Source organism: Periplaneta americana, chromosome 8, assembly GCF_040183065.1.
Source record: "Periplaneta americana isolate PAMFEO1 chromosome 8, P.americana_PAMFEO1_priV1, whole genome shotgun sequence".
NCBI classification, from domain to species: domain Eukaryota; kingdom Metazoa; phylum Arthropoda; class Insecta; order Blattodea; family Blattidae; genus Periplaneta; species Periplaneta americana.
This window is the reverse complement of record NC_091124.1, coordinates 88030031-88054369: the sequence shown is the minus strand read 5'-3', so window position 1 is coordinate 88054369 and position 24339 is coordinate 88030031. Positions and strand designations below refer to the sequence as shown.

Here is a 24339-nt window from a genome sequence, read left to right as displayed (position 1 = left end):
CGATTGACGAAGCCTGATAACAGGGAATCACAACAAGATATATTGTCATACTTGATAGACATGAGCGAGAGGCGAGAGATTTGTTTAAATTAAATAATGTTCATACCCAGCTTTTATCTGTTGTTCACAAACAAAGCGTGGAATGAAAACATCTTCAGCAACAATAAACATTCCTAATTATGTGTTACAAGATCTCTTCTCCTTGTCCATGTTAATTTATTCTCTAATAATAACATTGATATGCTGTCTAGCAGTTCTCAGAACTTGAGGCGATACTATTATGAAAATGGATCACGGATACACCACATAGCGCTTAGAAACACGAAGCAACCAAGAATTCTTAAAAAAGATAAAGTACTTCCAGTGATATAATTGAATTAGTTTTAAAATATTTAAAAGTTCTTGTAAAAAAATTATTTAAGTAAAAAAACTTCAAGATTTATGTGTTTATAATAGATTTCCTGAAAATATGTATTTCCATAATTTCTTTGTGAAAATATGTGTTTTTATGTGAAATAAAATTCGGGTTTTAAACTTGAAACCTCATGTTCGGAATTTTTAACTTTGTTAATTGTGTTTTATCACAAGCAAAAAGAATATTTAATTACATAGGAATCAGCTCCTTATTCATTACAGTCTCTTTGGAGTTATTCCATGAAAGACAGTAAAAACAGTTTTGCAGATGTGGAAGCACTTTCCACAAAATTCAAGAAATATAACGAACTGTTCATTCTTGGTAGACCTCCTTTCGTTTCTGCAGCATTTCTATGACGAACAAGATTTCTGGCAGTTATAAGACCTTTCAAACATAAATCCTGTTCATCTTTTGTATTCAGATTATTAAATAGCTGCATAATATTAGACAGCATATCAGACATTTTATCAAAATACTTCATTCGGCAGCCAACACACTCTTCATTATCAACAAAGAGGACATTTATTTGTTCAGCACAAGTTCCGTTTTTGCAGATAACCACATATCTGCTTGCCAATTGCTAATGAAACAAAACATGGAACAAATACACTTTTTGTAGCAATCGATGAGTCTATCTAAGGAGTTCCAGTTTCCACAATAAAACTAATTTTTACAAAAATGTAACATATGTCCTTTTTGCAGAAGTCAATTCAAATAGCTTCTGTCAAATGTTCTAACTTCCGCGTTCTGGATATTTACTATGAAATAATACGAAGATTATAATAAAAAGTTTTCACAGACAATGTGCATAAATGTTATAAATGTTTTATTTAATTTTAAATCTAATCATATATAAAAAGAATGGGTATAACTGCATTAATTTGAATTTGTAATAGATATCAATAAAACTAGTTGGTAAGTTCGAATAATCGTTTCTTTGTATACAATCAATCAATCAATCAATCAATCAATCAATCAATCAATCAATCAATCAATCTTCTTAATGTATTCAGCTGTTTGCTGACAACATAAAGTCCACTATAGTCCACTGTAGTCTTTTCAGTTCTTGTTTTTCATGAGAAATGAGGGGTATTTTGATCGGTGTTCACTATAGATCCCTGTTGCTAGTAGCCGAGTTGGGGTATAGTCAATATATACTGCAGAGCTGTGTTTCTGTAACTGGTACTGATGATTTTAATTTACTTCTTTTGTGGTTTATGGATGGACAGTATAGAAGAATGTATTCCAGATCTTCATCATGATTATTACACCACAGATAAGGAGGAGTATCAGAAAGGTGAAATAGGTGTAGGTACAATTGTGTGACAATGTGACCTGTTCTGGCTCTTGTTAAAAATGTTTGAACATATCTGGGAAAGTTTTTGTATATTTCTAGGTCATTTAGTTTCTTTTGAACGGACTATAAAATTTTTCCTTTGTCAGAAGAGAGCCAATTGTTGATCCATTAAGTTTATGAAATGAGAATTTACTGAAGCAAAAGCACTGGATAGAAATATCACTTTAAAGAGGTCTTGGTTGCAAATATGTTACCTGTTTTGCAATATTATCAACTTTCTCGTTTCCAAGTATGCCACAATGACTAGGTATCCATTGAAATGTTATTTCCTTTTGGAGTTTTTTCAGTTTATTTACAAGGGTTGTTTGAACTCTCTCAGGAAAGTATAACCCTCAAACTTCGTTAACTAATACAGCTGCCATATGTAAGTGAACACAAAAAATTACCTGCCGATATGCAATACAAAGGTCTGAAATTACTACGTGAATGTGATACGGCTACTAAAATAATTGGCTGTGAGCAGCTTATCAACTTACTGCAGGTGACCACATGTTAGTTTAAAGCAGCGAATGCTATCAGTAGAACATAAGAATGTCGTTGAATCCTGTCAATGTTTTGTTACATGCAACAAATTATTTTCGTGAGCGTAATTGTGCTGCAAATGAAATCACTATGCAAGAGACACAAATGGCAGAATATATTACAAAACTTACAGAAGATCATCCATCTGGGGCGAATTACATTGTTGACGAGACTTTAGAGATAACTAATGGAGAATCTCTGGATGAAGAAGTGATATTGATACCTCATCTTCAGAATCTAATGCGCACAACCAGAACCATGGGGTTCTGGTTGTCCTCACCTGTGGAATTTGAGCCTAACAGATCTGATAGTGATTCGCATTATTATCATACTCCATCATCCAGGGGCGGCTTTTATTAAGGGGCACATGGGCACGTGCCCTCCCAGTGATTTTTATTATCGTATTATATTATAATACTATTTAATTGCATTATGAAATAATAACTTAAAGTGTTTCACATTTTCATTGCTACTAATGTTTTCAGAATGTGTAGTAGTCTACGAAACCCAAGTTTTCTGAACAGGTAATAAAATGGGCTCTCTCTTCTCGTGCCCAGCGATGGACGAGGAAGGGATGGGGGTGTGAGTTGTAGAAAGGCGGAGCTCTTTGCCTCAGACTGTGTGCTTGGGCACTGTATTTGCCGTGCCCACCAAGCCTCTTTAGTTTAGGAACAGTCCAATTAGCTGCGTGCCATTTTTAGGGGTGTTGATACTTGCTGAATAGCAGACGACATTTTACAGCTGAACTTGACATGAAAAATGTTAAATGTAAGTTTACTAATTTACAAGCTCGACTCATTGTATAAATCACGTGTGTATGTATATATAGATATTCATTTGTCACAGTTATGTTGTTAATGCTCCCTGTAAACTTTTATGCTTCCATCGTATCCAAAAAAGAAAATTTACATTACAATACATGAAGTTGGCAGTTCTCAAAAAGCTTTGTCACTGACAACAGAGAATCTTGGCAGGCGTTTTGCCGCCTTCAGTGCACACTACAGTTTTCAACTGAGTTTCCCCAAATCTAGTGCTGCGGTAGTAAGAAGGCAGGCAGTTCCGTGATCTGTGAGTGCGAACGAGTGAGAATCTGCGCATTTCTGTGAATTACGCTTAGAATTCCATTTAACTTTCCTCTGGGCATAGCAGTGCTCTCAATTGAGAGAAAGATGGTACATTCTATTCCGAACTTCAACAATAGAGTTATAGAGGTTTTTCTCGCAGAAAGAACCGAAACATGGAGCTCATCTACAAGAATTAGAAAGGTTAGTGCACATAAATTGGTTTTATATGTTTTTAATTTTCAGGGTTCATCATTAAGGTTGTGCCCCACTTGACAGAATGGCCTTCGGCCGCCACTGCCATCATCAATGAAATTATCATCGTCAAGTTATGCACCAAGTCCACAGAAACAAGCAACAAAGAGTGTAAGTGCCGATTATAAGAGAAAAATAGTGAAATATTGACTGAATGAAAGTGCTAAAACAAAGTATTCGTGAGCAACAGTTCGGAAAAGATTTCGGGCAGTTACGTCAGAATGGCAACTGTATCTTTGGAAATCACAATTAGTAGATGTAAAACCACATTCAGTAGAGTTCAAAAAGGTCATGTATGTAGCGCTACTGTAAAGATTTATGCATGCCAGACAAAATAAACTATCTCACGCTTATTTAAAAGTGTGGTTTGTAGACATTTCAAGAACAATATTATTAGATGGTACATTTAAAGCTTCGAGATCATGGATTTATTATTTTAAAAAGTGCTACAAGATCAAAAGCAGAAAAATCACGAAATTCGTCTCCTGTTGACATGCAAAAGATGAGATGGAAATACAGAAATCGGCAGACGACTTTCTAAACACAACAAAATATAAACTTATTCATTATTCACCCTCTGCATTTATAATACAGATTAGAGCAGCTTTGAAAAGGAAATGAGAACCAAACGCACAATGTCTTTTGTTGGTGAAAAGCATACTGAAAGCAACGTCAGTCTATTGCAGCTCTTCCTCACTCCTACACGATTATGCCTACCATAAGTATGGATGGAGTTATCTTTCCGAAACTTTTTATAGTATTGCAAGAACTGTCAAGAACTTTCGGCCCTATAGTTTCTAAAAAAAAGTTTAAGGCCGAAAACATTACTGTTAAGACTTCAAAATACGGAAAAATGGGGAAAAAGAAGCTAAAAGAGTTGTACGAAGAAGCTTTCTTTCCATTTACAGGTGAAAGTTCGCCTCGATTTTGATTCGTGGACAGCATACAATGATACTACGTGTCTAGAAAGTATCCCTCTTGGTAGAACAACTGAACTAGTTCAGATTTCTCCCGGAATGATGGGAACAGATTAGCCTCTGGATAAGTTTTTTTTTCGTCAGTGGAAATCATTCTATTACCGCTTGTCTGAACTAATATTGTCAAACAGAAGTGTAAAATTTGAATTATTCCACAGAGATAATATTTGAAAATTACAATCCTTCCTTCATTGTCAGTTTTGTGCATTAAGATTTCGCAACGTGATAAAATATTAATGGTTTGCTACACTCTATACATCAGAAAGACCACCAAAATTCCAGATACCAAAACAGTTTTGCTTGACAATATAAATACAAATTGTGAACAAAATAATTGTGATATGAGTGCGTTAGTTCGGTGTGCATGATGTAAAATGCATTTGTGTTTTAATCACTCAATCGAGTGCTGCCACTTATGTTACATATTTATACAGTAAAATAAGTACTTACTAATCACTGTGCCTTGAATAAGTAACAGATGTTCCTTCTTTGGATTATGTTTTGTAAACGATATTAAAGACAAGCTGTATCACATTGCATGCAGTGATACGACAGATTCCGCACCACCCCATGTTCGAGCAGCGTAGCAGGTTGCAGGGAGAACATCGCAGGAGGGCTATTGAACAATGCATTCCACCCCACATTCCAAGTAAGTTTTAAGAGTTTATTAATTTGTATCGGCAGATAATTTTTTGTGTGTTCACTTACAAATGGAAGCCATTTCAGTTAACGAAGTTTGAGGGTTGTACCTTTCTGAACGAGTTCAAACATTCCTTCTTAGTTGTTTCTGAATAGGTCAATTTACTTTCTGAAGACGAAAATTCATACATGCACTACTATTTTTACGAATAAAGTGAAAACAACAGAATACTTAGAGATAACCTTGCAATTCATAATGAACAAACATAAGTAGGCTAATTCTCAACATCAGTAGGTCTATTTTATTCAGATTTTGTGACTAACAAAAAAAATACAATTTATTAACATATCCATACTTTCAGCTGAATTACACAGCAAGAAATAAAAACAAATTGCACTTAACTTGAGTAGTAACCAATTCTGTGCAGAGCAAATAAGAAAATAAAATAAACTTCATAACACATAAAGGTAGGTTAATAACTGCAGCCTTAGATTTGTACAGGCTAGAATCACACATCCAGTCTCTAGCACATGTTATGTTACAGCAATAAACGTTCTCAGATTTGGCATTCTTCTCTTATAAAATGTCATCTGATACAGCCTTACTGATTCCTGGGAATTCTGTCTTGATTTTCCATGCATTAAAAGCATATCTAGGTACTCATGATTAGTAAATTTTGGCATTGTTCTTAATTTACTTCACCTTTAGAATTCTAAGAACAGACTGTCATAAGACTTGCTACTGCTGAGGTACAATAATAAGAACGCAGATACACAGTGGACACTTGTCGAGCAACCTTTAAGTGCAGCGATGGCAGATTTCCCTGGAAGTTATGTCACACTGTAAATCCGTTTTCAATCAGTTATTTTGTACATTATTACACTCGAAGAAATGACAAAGGAATTTTTTTTCAGCTTGTTCTTCGCATTGATATCTTACCACTCATATGTCTCAATGCCCAATATTTTTACCATAAATGGGATTCAAACTTCAGACACAAATTATTTTTTTTCGACTAAACTGTTATTCAAATAACAAAATGACATTTGACTTTTCGGTTACTTATAACCTAAAGATTCTGTTTTTAAATTTAATAAAGTTATACACCTTTCACCCTGTATCAGATGCACTTAAACTTCAATTCTCAAACAAATACATTTGCATGTTATTTTAAACTACAACTTACCCATCAGGCATTGAGCCATATATAGTAAAGTCCATTTCAGACCATGCCTCACCAGTGAATGGGCTGCTTTGGGTTTCTGCTTGCTCTGATCCATGATCTGTTGCAGTCACATTAACAACCTACCAACAAATTATTCTATGGTTTATTCTTAATTACACTTGAATGTTCAATTTTAACACATAAGAAGCAGTTCTACAATATCATATTGAAACTAATTGCGTGAGAGAGAAGCATTTTAAAATGTTACAATGCAATGAGCACTATAACTAGGGTTGCCAACTTTTTTTTAAGAAAATACAGGAGACTAAGAAATCGACAAAATTTCACATAGAAAATTGACAAATTATTCGGTTCAGTTACTAAAAAATAACTTTATTCTACACTTCGGCAGTTAGGCTTAAATTAAGAGTATTTTGAGACAGGTTTTGTCTCGCGTAATAGTTGAATTAAACTATAGTTTGCAGCTTTGATTTGATTAGATGTGTCGTGTTCCTGTTTCGAACATCTGCGCAATTATTGTTCATGAGATAAAAACACCCTCTTTGTATGAGCATTATTACTTGGTATGCTTAGAACAAAACTAGCCAGTTTTTCCAAATGTATAACATTAACAGGGTTTGATTTTAAGCGGGTGAGCACTAAAACCCATTTCTGGCATGCATTCATTACCTTCTAAAATGGCTGCACATTTTAATGCCTGTCTTAAACAACAACATTTATCATATAAATCATCATTATTAACGGCAAAATCAAATGTTTAGAATAAAAAAATTATATTATGCAAAAATAGGGGAGAAAAATGATTAAAGAGAAGAATAATACAGGAGCCGGGAGTCTGTTAAAAATTAGGGGCAAATACGGAAGATCCTGGGAAATATGGGACAGTTGGCAACTCTAACTATAACACTCAAGAGTATTAATGATTTCAGCCATTGTTATAGTACAACAGAAAATAATAAAATGCTATACAGCCTTAGACACAAAAAATGACTGATCTCCTGGAGCATGAATTTGTCCACTTTGGGCAGCACCTGGTTCATACGACTAGAGAAAGAATGTTTATTTTGCACCCAAATTAGCTCTTTAATATATCTTTGTTATGTAATATTTGAGGTGCTCAGTGCACAAATGGTCCAATCCATCATCATCATCATCATCATCATCATCATCATCATCATCATCATCACCATCACCATCACCATCACCATCCATACAGGTTATAGTCCCAGAAGGACTGTTTCAGTCCACAAAAATTTTCAGTCCATCTCTTCATTGGACGTCCAGTTGATCTCCTGCTTCTAGTTTGGTAATGCAGGATTGCACAAGGGATTCTAGTCCTAGGCATGCGCCTCACATGCTGAGGCCAGTTATCTTGATAGTGGGATATGTCTGCTAGTATAGAGTTCATTTCAAGTTACTTTAAGATGTCCTCATTTCTTTTATGGTCCCACTTACTATAGCCAGCTGTTCGTACCTATGCATTTCTGTCCCATATTGTCACTGGGGATGAATCATAGTGTCATCATTTTGAACCAGAGAGCAAACGGCAGAGCCAACAATGGAAACACATGAATTCCCCCCCCCCCCCCATCGAAAAAATTCAAAGCAAAACACACAAGTTCTAGCAAAATCATGTTGACATTCTTCTTCGATTCTAGGGGTTCTCTGCTTGTTTAATTTCTCAATGCACAGCATTATGAAGAAACTTTACAGAAACTGAGATGCACCATTAAGTCAAAATGCCCTGGAATGCTATCAAACAGTGTTATCCTTCTTCATGATAATGTCCACTCACATACTGCCAACTCCACGAGGAATACGAGTCAGAGATTTGGTTGGGAAATGCTTCAATACCTCCTCTACAGCCTAGATCTCTCCCCTTGCGATTTTCACATTTTTGGAGAATTGAAGAAAGACATTCGTGGACTTCGTTTTGCATCAGACGAAGATGTATCTGACTTGGTAAAGAAATGGTTCAGTAGACAGCCCACAAGCTTTTTAAAGAATGGGATTGATCATCTTGTCTTGCAGTGGGAATCTATAAAAAGTTTTGGAGGTTACTTTTGAAGTAATAAATATTCTACTATACTTTTTGGCATCTGACCCGTTTTCATGACTGCCCCTCATATAAACAGACAGAAAAAGCAAAAAACAAGCAAAACAAAGGAAAAACAGAGCATAGTCAGAGTCTTCTATAAGACGTTCGTTAACATGTAAACCTACACTCTCACAGAATCAAGTGAAGTCTTCCAAAGGGGACTTAGCATATGATGCATGCAGTGATAGGACAGATTCTGCACTGCCCCATAGTATAGATTTCTTTTATCCCAGTCTTGTTGACTTTAGAGTTTTACAAATATTTTTATTTTATTATAAATCGTGTATCTAGGGTTGTCAAATATCCCTATTTGGCAAGACATACATCTAACTTTTTCCTTAGAATTCCCACGTCCTGCTTTATAATGGAGGGACACAATATCCCAGTTTCGAACTTGGTTAATTTACAAGTAACAATGTTAAACTGAAGACTTTATCTCGTTTAAGGATGTAAATACTTCATTTTTCAGAATACTGTCAATATTTAGGAACACTATTTCAATTTAGAAACAATATGCTTACTTGTTGTGTCTACAGTCTTCAACAAACTATAATAGTACATTATGCAACGAGCCTATAATGGTAGTAATTAAGACGCAAGTATGTTTGTTTATGAAACGAGCGCAAGCGAGTTTCATAATTTTCATACGAGCGTCTTAATTACCATTATAGGCAAGTTTCATACCGCTTTTTATGCTCGACCACATTTCTAACTTGAAATTATTCAAAAGTTATGTTATGGTTATGTATGTCAGTAGCGAACTGACCTGAATTGTGAGATGTGCGCAGACGCGAAAGTATTGATTTTTTCCAAGGCTCAATGTCATTGACCTTGATAGAGAATAAGATGAAGATTAGACTTGATATAACCTGGAAATTGATTTAGAATTGAAAAACGAGATGACAAATTGAATTTATTTGAATATTATTTACAATTAACGCTAATTATTATAGTAACAGAACATAACCTTCTGCGACAGTATTGGATCTCCAGCCTCCATGACTTTTCGCTAATTGTCTTTCGATTCCATATCCGAGAATAATCGATACTTGCGGTTTTATAATGGTACAAAGGTGATTTGTCATTGGCTGAACACCTGAACTTTAATGAATAGGTGTACTTTTAGAGGGCTACTACCAGGTGTACAATTACTACATTTCGGCATGGTCGAGCATAAACTTATTTATATGTTTAATTTCTCTACATTCTGCAACAGACTGGGAATTTAATTGTATGTTTAATTTCTAAAAAATAGTTATTTTATTTCAAATTAGTAATAGTTAATTAAAATACGAATTTTTTTTATTTTAAGGGTAATGTGACAGCCACGTCGAGATTCGATCACGCGTCCCACAGAGGTCGGGGCACGCGTGGAAGGATCGAGGCTGCAGCCGCGGAAACTGGAAGGGACGGACGTAAGGGGAATGTCTGCATGCCGAGAAGGCAAGGAGAGGTACACTGCAGCACGAGGCAAAGGGGGACGCAAAGCTGTGGCTGCTTCGCTGTGCGAGGTGAAGGGGAGGAGACGAAACCTCCCGAACAGAATCGTGCAGAAACAGGTGGAAGACACTCGAAATCGTAATTTCTCGAAACTATGGTTTAGTGATAAATAGGAGACGCGAAGAGGAACCAGTTCAGTTTTTGGTCAGCAAGCCAGTCAGTCCTGTGTAGCAGTGAAGCCAGCTTCGAGACCGAAGTTCGACTTGAGTGTGTCCGCAACTGTGGGAGCGTCCTGGCCAGTGTGGCGTATCCGGAGCCTTTGGTTCGAGTGCAATGGACCGCAGTTGGGGGACCAGAGTTCGAAGTTCATTGGGGGACCAGAGTTCGAAGTTCAGTGGACTGACACTTGCAAGTCCTGGGTTCGGGATACTGTGAACTTGAGTGAATGAGCTAGAATAACTAGCCAAGGCAAACGAACTGAGAACTGACAGTTTTGTTTTGTAAATAGTGCTTTGTGAACATTAGTTGAGATTAGCAGTACATTGTTGTTTTCAATAATCCAAGTGAATTGTCACTGTCGTCTGTGGAGTGCAATAACGAATACTGTGTTGCTGTGTGGAGTGGAAATCCCATTGTTGACGGAAGTGTTTGAATTAAATTATAGAAAGTGATTATTGTTGTGACAAATAAAAGTTACATTATGGTTTGATTTAAAAGTTACAATTGGTGTCAGACGTGGATATTATCGACATAATGGAGAACCTACAACAGATCCCGCAAGCCATCCGGAACTTAAAAAGGACATAAGTGAAGTAAAGGCAGATATGAAAAACGACATCAGTGAAGTGAAAGGCGACATAAGTGAGGTGAAAACGGAGATTAAAAGTGACGTCGCTATGCAAATCGGTAGCGTTTCGACGCATGTAGATGGAATTGTTAACATCATGAAAGACGAACTTAAGGCCGATTTGGATAAACTAAACCAGGATTTTGCAACTATAAACGAGACAGTGACCGAACTACTGTAAGACAGGATGTAGACCATTTCGACGGCAAAATTCGCGCTCTCGAGCACTGTCAAGAGCAGACGAGTGAGTTGCTGGATAGAAATGCTGAGGAAAACAAGCACATACTCGCATTAATGGATCAACATGCTGAAGAAAACAAGCACTTACTCGCGTTGGTGGATCGCCAGGCTAGAGAACAGAAACAGATAATTGCTGAGGAAGTTCAACGGGCCGTGGAAAGATCGGCGACAGAATTGAAGACCTCATATAGTGGCCCTGTGGAACCATCGCCTTTAGCCAGACATTGCAACGTCAAGACGCCGAAGTTCGAAGGTACGACGTCTTGGGCGATATTCCGTCGCCAGTTCGAGGCTATCGCAGAGCACAATGGGTGGGTGCCGGCAGAGAAAACTACTCAGATGCTGGCCACGCTTCAGGGACAGACGTCGGAGATTCTTTACAGTGTTCCAGAAGATGGGACAGCCGCTGAGATAATGGCGGCCCTGGAGGGACGTTATGGTGACCATCAACTTGCGGCAGCGTTTAGGACCCAACTGAAAACGAGGGTCCAACAGTCAGGCGAGTCCCTGCAAGAATTTGCGATGGCGGTGGAACAACTGGCCCATAAGGCCCTCAGGGGCCTACCACCTAACTTCGTCACTGGAGAGGCGGCCTACACCTTCGGAGCGGAGATCAGGCAACAGCTGCTCTTGACTGAGCATCGCACCATCAACGAAGCTCTGTCGGCGGCCCTCAGGATGGAGGCAGCCAAGTTGATGGCGAATGTCTCGGCATCACACCGGATTAGGAGCGTCGTGGCGGCCGACGTCGAGGAACGTCAGCCGAAGTCACCCGAGCGACGGAGACGAGGAGTGCCCACCTGCTGGTCCTGCGGCGAACCTGGACACTTAAGGAGGGACCAATCTGGTCACAGACAGGAAAACTGAAAGGGGCCGATGCGAGGAGGAGCACATCGGCGCCGTCATCACCATCCCCTCGGCTGATCTTGAAGACGGTTAATAGAAGATGCGACGATGGGATGATTGCTGACGGATGGATAAAAGGCCGCCCATGCAGAGTACTGGTAAACACCGGGGCGTTGTTCACTATCGCCAGACCGGAAGTCGTGTGTGGCCTACCTGGGAGGATGCCTCTGCGCCGATATGAGCTACGTACTGCTTCAGACGAGAGCCTGCCCATCCAGAAAGAGGTTTTCCTCGATTTGACCTTGGGAAAGAGGAGACTGGAGATTTGGGTGTTCGTCGCCAACATCACTGAAGACGTCATCCTGGGACTCGATGCCATGCGGATCTTCGATGCAACGGTGGACGTCCAGCGCCATATCTCCGTTTTGGTCAGGATGAAGTATTCCTGAGGGACGTCGAAGACCAACCCATGGCCAGCAGACTCACCTTGGAGAATCAAGTGACAATCCCAGCAGGCTGCGAGATGGTGGTGATGGCAAGACTGGACGGATAGCCTAAGAGAAACCTGCTCCTTGATTTGCAAACAACTCCAATAGATGGGGTTTATGTGGCCAGATCCCTACTCCCGAACCAGAAGGTGGTACCAGTGAGGGTCCTGAATGTCACCAGTCGGGACAAGGAGGTGCCTTGTGGAACTGTACTACATAGCGTCGAGCCGGTAGTGTCTGTGACGTCTCTGGAAGATAACGAGGAGTGTCGCCGACCACGTCCAGATATAGACCCATCACTAAAAGAGCTGGCTCGAGAAACGGCGGAGAATTTAAGCAAAGGAGAAAGAAGACAAGTCCACGATCTATTGACAGAATTTCAGGACGTCTTCAGCCTGTCTGAGAATGACTATGGGAGAACGGAGAAAGTTCAGCACCGCATCGACACCGGAAATGCTCGCCCAATCAGACAACCTCCTCGACGTGTCCCTCTAGCTAAACAGAGGGAGATTGACAACCAGCTTGAGGGCATGAAAGCAAGAGGGGTCATCGAGGAATCCGACAGCCCTTGTTCATCACCTGTGCTTCTGGTGAAGAAGAGGAATGGGAACCTGCATTTCTGCATGGACTATAGAAGACTGAATGACGTCACCAAGAAGGACTGCTTTCCCCTTCCACGAATTGATGACACCTTAGACACCTTGGCAAGAGTAGAGTGGTTCTCAACGTTGGATCTCAAGTCAGGATACTGGCAGGTGGCGCTACATCCTGAGGACAAGGAGAAAACGGCATTCTCTACAGACCAGGGACTATAGCAGTTCACCATTATGCCGTTTGGCCTCTGCAATGCCCCGGCTACATTCCAGGGACTAATGGAGTCCGTAATGAGAGGCCTGACATACGACACCTGTCTGCTGTACCTTGATGACGTCATCGTGGTCGGCAAGACCTTCGGCGAACAACTGTCGAACATGAGGAAAGTGTTCGAGAGACTGCGACAAGCCAGGCTGAAGTTGAACCCGAAGAAATGTCATCTGTTCCAGAAGAAGGTCGGCTACCTGGGGCACATAGTAGGGACCAACAGAGTGGCCACCGACCCGGAGAAGCTACAAACCGTCAGAGGATGGCCGAGACCGAGGGACAAACAGGAGTTGCGCCGCTTTCTCGACCTCTGCACTTATTACAGAAGGTTCGTAGCTGGGTATGCCAACATCGCTAAGCCTCTAACCCAGCTGACCGAGAAGAAACGACAATTCCAATGCACGGACGAGGCGGAGTCATCCTTCCAGTCACTGAAAGAGGCGCTCTACACTGCTCCTGTACTGGGATACCCCATCCCTGGAAGAAAGTTCACGCTCGACACGGACGCTAGCAACGTAGGCATCGGCGAAGTACTCTCTCAGAAACAGGACAGGCAATAGAGGGTGATTGCCTACTTCAGCCGAACACTATCCAAGGCTGAGAGAAACTACTGTGTGACACATAGAGAACTTCTTGCCATTGTGGAAGCCCTGAAGCATTTCCACAAATATTTGTATGGCCAGGAATTCCATCTGAGGACAGACCATTCTGCACTCACCTGGCTATTGGGCTTCAAGAATCTGGAGGGGCAGACCGCCCGTTGGGTTCCACGACTGCAGGAGTACAACTTCACCTCCGAACACCACCAAGGGAAGAAACATTCCAACGCTGATGCCTTATCACGACGCCCGTGCCCGGATGGCTGCAAACACTGCCTGAAAGTAGAAGAGCAAGATGGCTCCCACGCAGTCCGAGCAATTGCCGTCCAGCCGAGCCCAGGATGGGATAACACCGCCATAAGGAGGGAATAGCTGGAGGACCCAAACATTGGATAGCTCATGCGTGATGCGGAGTCCAGCCAGAGACCTGTGTGGGCCGATATCGCCAACTGTAGCAGCACTTACAAGAGCTACTGGGCCCAGAGGGGGATCCTTCACTGTCAAGGACGGTATCCTGAAGAGGATTTGGGAGTCAGCCGATGGAAGAACTTGCATAGAACAACTTGTCCTGCCCAGGAGCAAGGTGAAGGAAGTGCTGGAGGAGACTCATGCTGGCGTGACTGGAGGCCACCTGGGAGCCAACAAGATGCTGGACAAGTTAAGACAGAGGTTCTACTGGCTGCTTCAGAGAACCGACACGGAACAATGGTGCTGAAGGTGCGATACATGTGCAGCCAGTCGCGGACCAAGGACACGCAGCAGGGGAGCCATGCAGCAGTACAACGTGGGAGCTCCTTTTGAGAGAATCGCCATCGACGTTGCTGGACCATTTCCGGCCAAGGATCGAGGGAACCGCTATCTGCTAGTAGCCATGGATTACTTCACAAAATGGCCAGAGGTGTACGCGATTCCCAACCAAGAGGCTTCGACGGTGGCAGACGCACTACTTGACAACATCGTCTGCCGATTCGGGGTGCCCCGGGAATTGCATAGCGATCAGGGGCGCAACTTCGAATCCAACCTGATGGGAGAATTGTTTGAGTGTCTGGGGGTGCATAAAACCAGGACCACTCCCCTCCACTCACAGTCCGATGGCATGGTGGAACGCTACATCAAAACCGTGGAAGAGCACTTGTGGAAGGTAGTGTCCAACCATCAGCGAGACTGGGATGCCAGAGTCCCACTGTTCCTCTTGGCCTACAGAACTTCGGTCCATGATACAACAGGGATGACACTGGCAAACACGGTCTTCGGGAGAGAGCTGCGCCTGCCCTGTTTGGCACGCCACCCAGCGCCAACCAGCCAGAGACTGACTACGTGGCAGAACTGACCGAGAAGTTGAATGGAGTCCACCAACTGGCTAGAGAGCATCTCAAGATGGCCAGCGACAGGATGAAAGTGCGCTACAACAGATTAACCAACTCTGCAGGATTCCAGAGGGCGACCTGGTGTGGCTGTATCGACCTACCAGGACCAAAGGGAAATCACCTAAGCTGCAGCGTGCCTGGGATGGACCATACCGCATGGTGACCCGGATCAATGACGTGGTGTAACGCAACCAGCGACAACCCTGAGGGAAGATGATGGTGGTGCATCTGGACCGACTAGCGGCCTACCAAGGGACTGTCCGGGACAGCTATCCTAAAGAGGGAGCAATGTGACAGCCACGTCGAGATTCGATCACGCGTCCCACAGAGGGCAGGGCGCGTGGAAGGATCGAGGCTGCAGCAGCGCAAACTGGCAGGGACGGACGTAAGGGGAACGTCTGCATGCCGAGAGGGCTAGGGGAGGTACACTGCGGCGCGAGGCAAAGGGGGACGCAAAGCTGTGGCTGCTTCGCTGTGCGAGGTGAAGGGGGGGGAGACGAAACCTCCCGAACAGAATCGTGCAGAAACAGGTGGAAGACACTCGAAATCGTAATTTCTCGAAACTATGGTTTAGTGATAAATAGGAGACGCGAAGAGGAACCAGTTCAGTTTTTGGTCAGCAAGCCAGTCAGTCCTGTGTAGCAGTGATGCCAGCTTTGAGACCGGAGTTCAACTTGAGTGTGTCCGCAACTGTGGGAGTGTCCTGGCCAGTGTGGCGTATCCGGTGCTTTTGGTTCGAGTGCAGTGGACCGCAGTTGGGGGACCTGAGTTCGAAGTTCAGTAGGCTGACGCAAGTCCTGGGTTCGAGATACTGTGAACTTGAGTGAATGAGCTAGAATAACTAGCCAAGGCAAACGAACTGAGAACTGACAGTTTTGTTTTGTAAATAGTGCTTTGTGAACATTAGTTGAGATTAGCAGTACATTGTTGTTTTCAATAATCCAAGTGAATTGTCATTATCGTCTGTGGAGTGCAATAACGAATACTGTGTTGCTGTGTGGAGTGGAAATCCCATTGTTGATGGGAGTGTTTAAATTAAATTATAAAAAGTTATTATTGTTGTGACAAATAAAAGTTACATTATTGTTTGAATTAAAAGTTACAATATATTTAAATAAGTTATAACAGAAAGCAACTCTTACAACACTGTATATTTGTGAACTGCATTTAGTTTCTTGCAAAGTAGCTACTCTGATTCACATTTGGAAACATTATATTTCTAATACTTCATTTTTCAATGCAGCATAAGAAAGCACTATTAGTGTTATTTAACACAGACTTCAGATTGATAATGATGAAATATTTCCTGTGTTGTTTTTAAATGTATTTCACTGAAAAGAACTGCGATAAAAGAAAAGGCCCAGCAACAAATACGTTGGCTGATTAGACAGTTGGCAATGAAACATTCTTTCACTAGAAATATTAAAATATAATCCAGGGGCCTATTCCACCACTGAACTTTTCAACTGTTTACTTTGCAGTTTGCACCTTTCATTGCAGTTTCTGTTCCACTATCATTTTTCAAAACAGGTTCGCAAAGAGAAAAATGAAAAGGAAAAGTAGAGGAAATGTTTAAAAAATATATTACTTTTGATCCACCATTACAGTAATTTTGAAAAGTACAAAGTCATATGCTGAAATGTAAATGGTATTTTTTTCAAAGAACCAAGTCTCTTTGCCATTAAGATTAAATTAATTATATTCAGTATATATCTACATTGATTCAAAATACTTTAGAGAAGAAATCTGATAAGAGAAAATGTACTATCAAGTGATTCAAGTGATGAACCTCCCCCACCCTGACCCCAAAAAAGAGCATATAAAAGCAGGATAAATCTCCATAACCTACATTTATCTCAATTCTGTGAATGTTTTCGAATTATGTCAACTCAAGCAGATTATGTTCTTCAAAGAATTGGGTCTATTTTAGAACCAAGAACAAGAAGTAGTTTATCCATTTCATCTACAGAATAATTTATTATTCGTATGTCTTAATTTGCAAAGGGTTGCAATTACTACTAATATGCAAAGACTTTGCAGAATGAAATGAAAAGTGCAAAGCAGTCTCAAATTTTTGGAAGAACAGAGACTTTTCACTTTTCAAAAATTGAAAAATAAAAATTGAAATGTTGCAAAGTTGCGAAGTTTAATGGCGGAATAGACCCCGAGGTTCAAATAATATTATGTTGTATTATTTCAATATATTCCTACATACAGTTGGTTCATATTACTTGTTTCTACTGTGGTGGTAACCCTGAAGATAGAGAAATTTTACGTGATTGCATCACTGAAGAATAAAAAGTTTTCACCTCTCTGATTCCTGAAATTCTTTTATTAGTCGAGCTTTTAAATCAGGACAAGAGAGTCATCATTCCTTGAGAACATTCATTCACAAGGACCTGATGAAAACATCTAATGCATTTTTGAGACATGATGCAACTAAAAACCATTGCAACCAATTTATGATCGTCCGTAACAAGTAGTAAGACATACTGACGAGGATTTCGACATCCGAACTCCTAGAGGCAAGTTAACTGTCAGCACTGACCATCTTAAGCCAGCCTACATGTTATAGGATGATGAACCACATGGTCCTAGTTCCTGTAGTGATCCTTATCGTGGTCCTTGTTATCTTTCTCATGGTCCTTGTTTTATCACAGCTCTATATTTGACATTTCATAAACATTATCTTTTCCCTTTGCAAGAGACTTTTTGTACATAGTTCCTTCCATAATTTCATAAAACATAAGATATCACGGATGTAATCAGGGACCTACACCAGAAAAGCACATACAACTGATAACATTTTGACTGGTGTGACTTTGGAATAGGGTGAAAATATGCATGCACGGCCAGATAAATGTCTTCCCAGGACTTGAGGTGTGGTGAAATGTAGCGGGATGGCATCCCAGTTGCTTAAAACCATTCTGTTATTTCTTAGTACTATTTAGTATGTAATTCATGTGTGACTCTATTTTATCGCGTGCTATTTAAATTACTGTAATGTTTGTAGGTCTAGATCAAACAGAGACTGAACAGTCTTAGAAAAAAGTTTTGTAGCTCAGATACTTTATACAGTCTTAGAAAAAAGTTCTGTTGCACAGATACTTTATGTCCCAGAAAAGAGGCAGTGCACATGATCAGACATACAATGAATCAAAACTAATTTTATTACCTCAACTAGTCGTTCTCTTGTGAACCAGGTAGCTCGTTCTCTGATCATGCGCACTGTCTCCTTTCTGGGACTTACAAAGTATCTGTGAAACAAAACTTTTTTCTAAGACTGTACATCACACGGTATATTTTCATAACTTGAGTCTATGAATTAAAAGAGGGAAATCATCCCAGTTCTTTTTTCATTCCACCTCGAGCATTATGTCTTCCTACACGACTATGTCGATATTGTATGAATCATGCTATAATAGCTAGACTTTCGCATCACCAAGAGTCATCTCATTCTTTTTAGGGGACTGTACATATCAGCTAGAACCTCAATCAGTGGTACTTTACTTAGTATGTTTCTTTTAATTTAGGTTTCCATGTCTGATTATTGAAGCAAAATTTGTCCCAATAATAAACTCTTAGAACGGCTCAACATGATTATTTATTTAGGATATAAAGTATCTTTTCTTGAAAATATATAAAGACCAGAGAAAATTTTGAAATTAAAAAAAATCCATGGGCATCATTAACAAAGTTCTGAAACCATTGTTAGTTCAAAAATCGTATATTCGTCTATACAGGGTGTTTCAAAAATACGGAGCATAATTTCAGGTATGTATTCCCCACATGTAGACAATCAAAACAGTTCATTACAACATGTGTCCGGAAATGCTTTATTTCCGAGTTATGGCCTTCACAACATTGAAATTCACCGGAACGTTTTTCTTTCCGCAGGTCGTTGCCGTCAAAGGAGACATTAAGAGGGCACTCTGACAGTTCATTCCGAGGCGAAGGTTACATTCAGTGTTGTGTAGGCGTTAGACTGTGCGACATGTATTCAAATCAAGAGCTGGCAGAGATACACTTCATGTACGGTAAGGCGGACGGCAATGCTGCGCTGGCTCATCATTTGTACCAGGAGAAGTACCCACAGCGACAATGTCCAGATCAGAAGACATTTGTACGTCTCCATTACCGTCTGTGCGAGTATGGAAAATTTAACTCTCCTGGTTTGGGAAGGGGACGACCAAGATCTACAACTCCAGAAGTACAGGAGGAGATTCTGGAGGCTGTGAACATGACTCCTCCTATCAGCACACGAAGGGTAGTGTTGCAAGTCAATATTCCTCATACGACTGTCTGGAGACTGTTGAAAGAGTATCAATTGTATCCTTATCATTTGCAACGTGTACAGGCCCTGTCACCAGCAGATTACCCTGCATGAGTTAGGTTCTGTCAGTGGTTCTTGCAGCAGTGTGGTGTAAATCCGAACTTTCCTGCCTTAGTATTATTTACAGATGAAACACAGTTCACACGAGATGGCATAACAAATTTCCACAATCAGCATGTATGGGCGTATGAAAACCCACGTGCAACTGTTCCATCTCATCACCAGGTGCGGTTCTCCCTCAACATGTGGGCCAGTATCATTGGTGATCGATTAGTTGGACCCCATGTACTTGTAAACAGACTTACGGGGCAGGCGTACACAAACTTCCTGGAAAACACCATACCTCATGTTTTAGAAGACACTCCACTGATCAATCGTCAACACATTCACTTCTTGCATGATGGCGCTCCTGCACACTTCAGTCGTACGGCTCGCCAGGACTTGGATCGAAGGTTTCCTGATCGATGGATAGGTAGAGGTGGCCCAATTGCTTGGCCTCCACGCTCAACTGGTCTGAACCCTCTCGATTTCTACTTGTGGGGCCATTTAAAATCATTGGTTTATTCGTCTCCAGTGCCTGATTTGGAATCCCTTCGGAATCGAATTGTGGCATGTTCTGAGGACATACGCAATACTCCTGGAGTTTGGGATCGTGTTCGCAGGTCAATGAGACATCGATGTGAGGTCTGTATTCAAGCAGGAGGTGGACATTTTGAACATCTTCTGTAATGACAACAACCTGCGGAAAGAAAAACGTTCCGGTGAATTTCAATGTTGTGAAGGCCATAACTCGGAAATGAAGCATTTCTGGACACATGTTGTAATGAACTATTTTGATTGTCTACATGTGGGAAATACATACCTGAAATTATGCCCCGTATTTTTTAAACACCCTGTATAAAATAATGGCAAGACCAGTCCTCTGTTATGGAAGCGAAGTGTGGACTCTCAGGAAAAGATGTGAAAGCAGACTAAAAGCATTTGAGATAAGATTCATGTGCTGAACAGCTGGCTACACCAAATGGGACCAGAAGAAAAATTAAGATATGTTACAAGAACTTAATATATCACCAGTTCTAGATTACACATATAGATACTAGCAGAATTGGAAGGAGCATGTCTTGAGAATGGACTCACCCAATCTAAGACAATAATAAAATATCGTTCAAATGAAAAACTCTCTCTGGAACACTCCATGAAAATCATCTTCTTAGGCCGTAACAGTTCTTTTAGGACTACTACTTGACAGGATGATATCAGATTATTATTAACTGTAATTATATTATGAGTGTAATTAGTTACCACTGCCACTGGGTGTTTATCCATTTGCAGTGTGAATAAATAAATAAATACATATATACGAGGTCGGACAATAAAGTAATGAGACTGATTTTTTTCCCACCTGATGAGGCAACTCTGCAGTCTCCTACCAGAGATATGTTTGACCGTGGTCTTCCCTGCACCTGATTCCAACTGGCACCACCCTGCAAGCTGTAAATGTGGAGTAACTGCTTGATTAATGAATCTGTGTGTTTGCTCCTCGTCAATACAATGAAATTGCACAATATCGTGCTTGTATGAAACTCTGTGAAAATGCCACAACGTATTGATAACTTCAGCAGATTTTTGGAAATGAAGTGATGTCAAGAGCACAAGATTTCCGATGGCATAAGCAACGTTGAAGATGAACACCAACAATTGCACGGACAGATGACAACATTGCCAGGATATGTAAAGTTGTATGAACTGATAGGCGATTAACAGCCAAAGTGATAGCACAAGAATTGAATATGAATCGGGATATTGTTCACCTCATTCTAACAGAAGGCCTGTGCATGAAAAAATGTTTTGTAAAAAACGTTCCAAAAAATCTCACTGGGCAACAGTGAGATAAACGGAGAAATGGTACTGCTGATCTGTTTCAACATTGCTGCAGCCTCATATTCACCCGGCCTCGCTCCATGTGACTTATTATTATTTCCAAAGGGAAAGGAGGTCATTTTTAAACAACAGACGATGTCCAAAAGGCCGTAACCAAGGCATTAAACAGTGTCTCAAAAGAATGCTGTCACAGCTGCTAGCAGCAGTGGCAGCAATGTTGGAATAAGTGCGTGCTGTCTCAAGGGAAGTACTTTGAAGGTGAACACATTGTAGTTCGTTAAAAATGTAAGTAGAAGTGCTTTTTTTTAAAACAGTCCCATTACTTTATTGTCCGACCTCGTACATTTTCCAATGGCTGAGACTGATAATTAAGTCATTTTCTCTCTGGTCTCCCAGTACAAGCTTGTGGGATTCTTGGCTTGTGCTTCTTAGTTTAGGGTTGCGCAGTGCAGGAGATATTGACTGTCCATAACTTCATCTGGGTCATTGCCTAAGGCACAACTGTTAGTCTGGTAATGCCTATCTTATGGAGGTGATGGGCAGAACTGCTATCCCCAATACCAATCGGAATCTTGCAGCCACTTCTTTATACTCTTTATGTTTAGTTCTGCTGCCAGTTCATCTATCTTCTCCCATATCTTCCCTTTGCCTGCAAAAATTTTCTTGGATACATTCTTCAGTGAAACCTCTCCTTACAGACACCCACAAGATACGGACACTCCTCATATACGGACAGATTTTTATGTCCCAACTGAAATAATATAAAAATAATGATAAATTTAACTCTCGTTTACAGACACTCTCAGACACAGACACGGATAGCTGTTTCACAGTCCTAAAGGTTGCTTTACCTCCTGACTGAGGACAGAACTTAGATTTCAAGACCTAATGTGTTACAAAAATGGAAATGAATGGCACCATCTACTCATTCGCCCAGCAATTAACAGAGTCATAGCTGTCCTATCATCTCAGATAATGAAATATCGAGATATTATATTTTTTATGAAACTGGAAGAGTTCTTGAGTATTAGCAAACAATAACAATAAAAATATATTTTAATGGTGGTTGGTATGAACTGTGTGTGTTATGTACATTATATTTCAATGACTATTTGAACGCTATTTAATCCATCTGTATAGTACGATTCTTAAGTCATGGTCATTTACCATGTTGAGTATCTATGCCAGTGAACCATATTTAATTTTCATCTGCAGTAATAATCCATCCATACAGAATAATCATGGAGTTGGTAGTATGAATCAAAGAATAAGCTGCCTATAACCATCACCAACATCACAACAACAACGAACTAGTCATAGAAGTAAACTCACCATCATCCGAATTATGTCAAACTCTTTTCTGCTTTCTTCTGAATGAGCAAATGTGAAACAAACTGGTACGCCGTATGTTCCAGCAGTAGCACCACTATTTGTAAAGATGACTGTAACTTTGTAAGAACTTCCTGTAATAAAAGAGAGAGAAAAAACACTCAGTAAAAATATTTAGAATAATATATTTTCACTCTGCAAATATATGTGAAATATTTGTCATACCTGGATGCAACCTGGCCATGCAATTGAAATTGTCAGATATATTTAAAGGATCTGTTATTTGGAATGCTTCATACGGATGCAACAACATTAAACGTTTCAACATAACAGATTGGTTTCTTCTGCCACCACTGTTCTTCACTTGAAATGTATACACAACTTCCTTTCTTTCAGGTTTCACCTAAGGCCAAAAACACTGATTTAATTATTATGTACAGCTGTCAAAAAAAAAAGTGGCCGCACTCGTGAACAGCGAATATTTTCAAAGTCCACTTCGGGTCGCGGCGATGTTACACGATGCATGTGCTTGTACAAGCAGTTCCGGAACTATGAAAGTGTTCCAAATCTACACCTCGTAGACCAGCGGTAGAGCGCTTGTTTAATGATTCAAAGGTCGTGGGTTCGGGCCTTCTTCAAGTTTTCATTTTATTTTTTAATCTTTCTTTAGCGATGTAAATGATATTCAAATTATCATTTATATCCAGTTATCGTTCTTGATGGATATCACGTTATTTATATTTTGTTATCGTTCTTTAGAGATATGAACAAAATTCAGGTCATCATTTGTATTCTGTTATCGTATTATAACGATATGAATAATAATTATTATTGTATTTCCAATGGGGGTTAGCCGTATTTTACATATGTATGTTAGGGCTATAGTTTTATACAAAAAAAGATAAGCATAAAGAGAAATGGAAAAGAAAATTAAATTAGCTTACGCGATGTAAACAAAACATAAACAATCCGTAAATTAGGCATTGCGATTGCAAAACAAATATCAGGTATCAATTTGTAACATACAAAAACATTAACAACACACATAAGTAACACTTCTATAACACAAATATGCAGCTTTCCGTACCATACATCATAAATTAATACACAATAGTCACACAATCAAACCATAATTACGACATTGCGACGACATCAAGCATCACATAACTGACTCACATACATAACAAATCAAGCATCCGTTACAACACATACACTTCAACATAATAACCACACTTTTAAAAGTTACAAATTTGGCTCCAAGAAGAATAAATAGGACACTGTTACTAATTACTATTCTTCTACAATTTCTTAAATACATCTGTAATAAATCTGCGAAATTCCGATATGAATAATATTCACGTTTTTTATATTGTTATCGTTCTTTAGCGATTTAAATGATATTCAAGTTATCATTTATATTCTGTTTTCCTTCATTAGCATTATAAAACAATATTCAAGTTATTTATATTGTTATTGTTCTTTCGCAATATATTAATTAAACTAACCGATATTTATCATTTATATTCTGTTATCGTTCTTTAGTGAGACTGTATAAATAATATTCAAGTTATTTATATTGTAATCGTTCTTTAGCGAT

General features: G+C 39.9%; 1 protein-coding gene across 4 annotated transcripts in view; it reads right to left on the bottom strand.

Moving 5' to 3' along the window:
* LOC138704870 (putative helicase mov-10-B.1) overlaps nucleotides 1-24339 on the bottom strand; it is a 109189-nt gene that overhangs the window by 63814 nt on the left and 21036 nt on the right. For all 4 annotated transcript variants that reach the window (XM_069833214.1, XM_069833217.1, XM_069833215.1 and 1 more), the window contains exons 5-7: nucleotides 22968-23145; nucleotides 22746-22876; nucleotides 6414-6532 (exon numbers count right to left, since the gene is read on the bottom strand). In XM_069833214.1, coding sequence (XP_069689315.1) covers nucleotides 6414-6532; nucleotides 22746-22876; nucleotides 22968-23145 — 428 coding nt within the window. The remainder of the gene's footprint in view (nucleotides 1-6413; nucleotides 6533-22745; nucleotides 22877-22967; nucleotides 23146-24339) is intronic.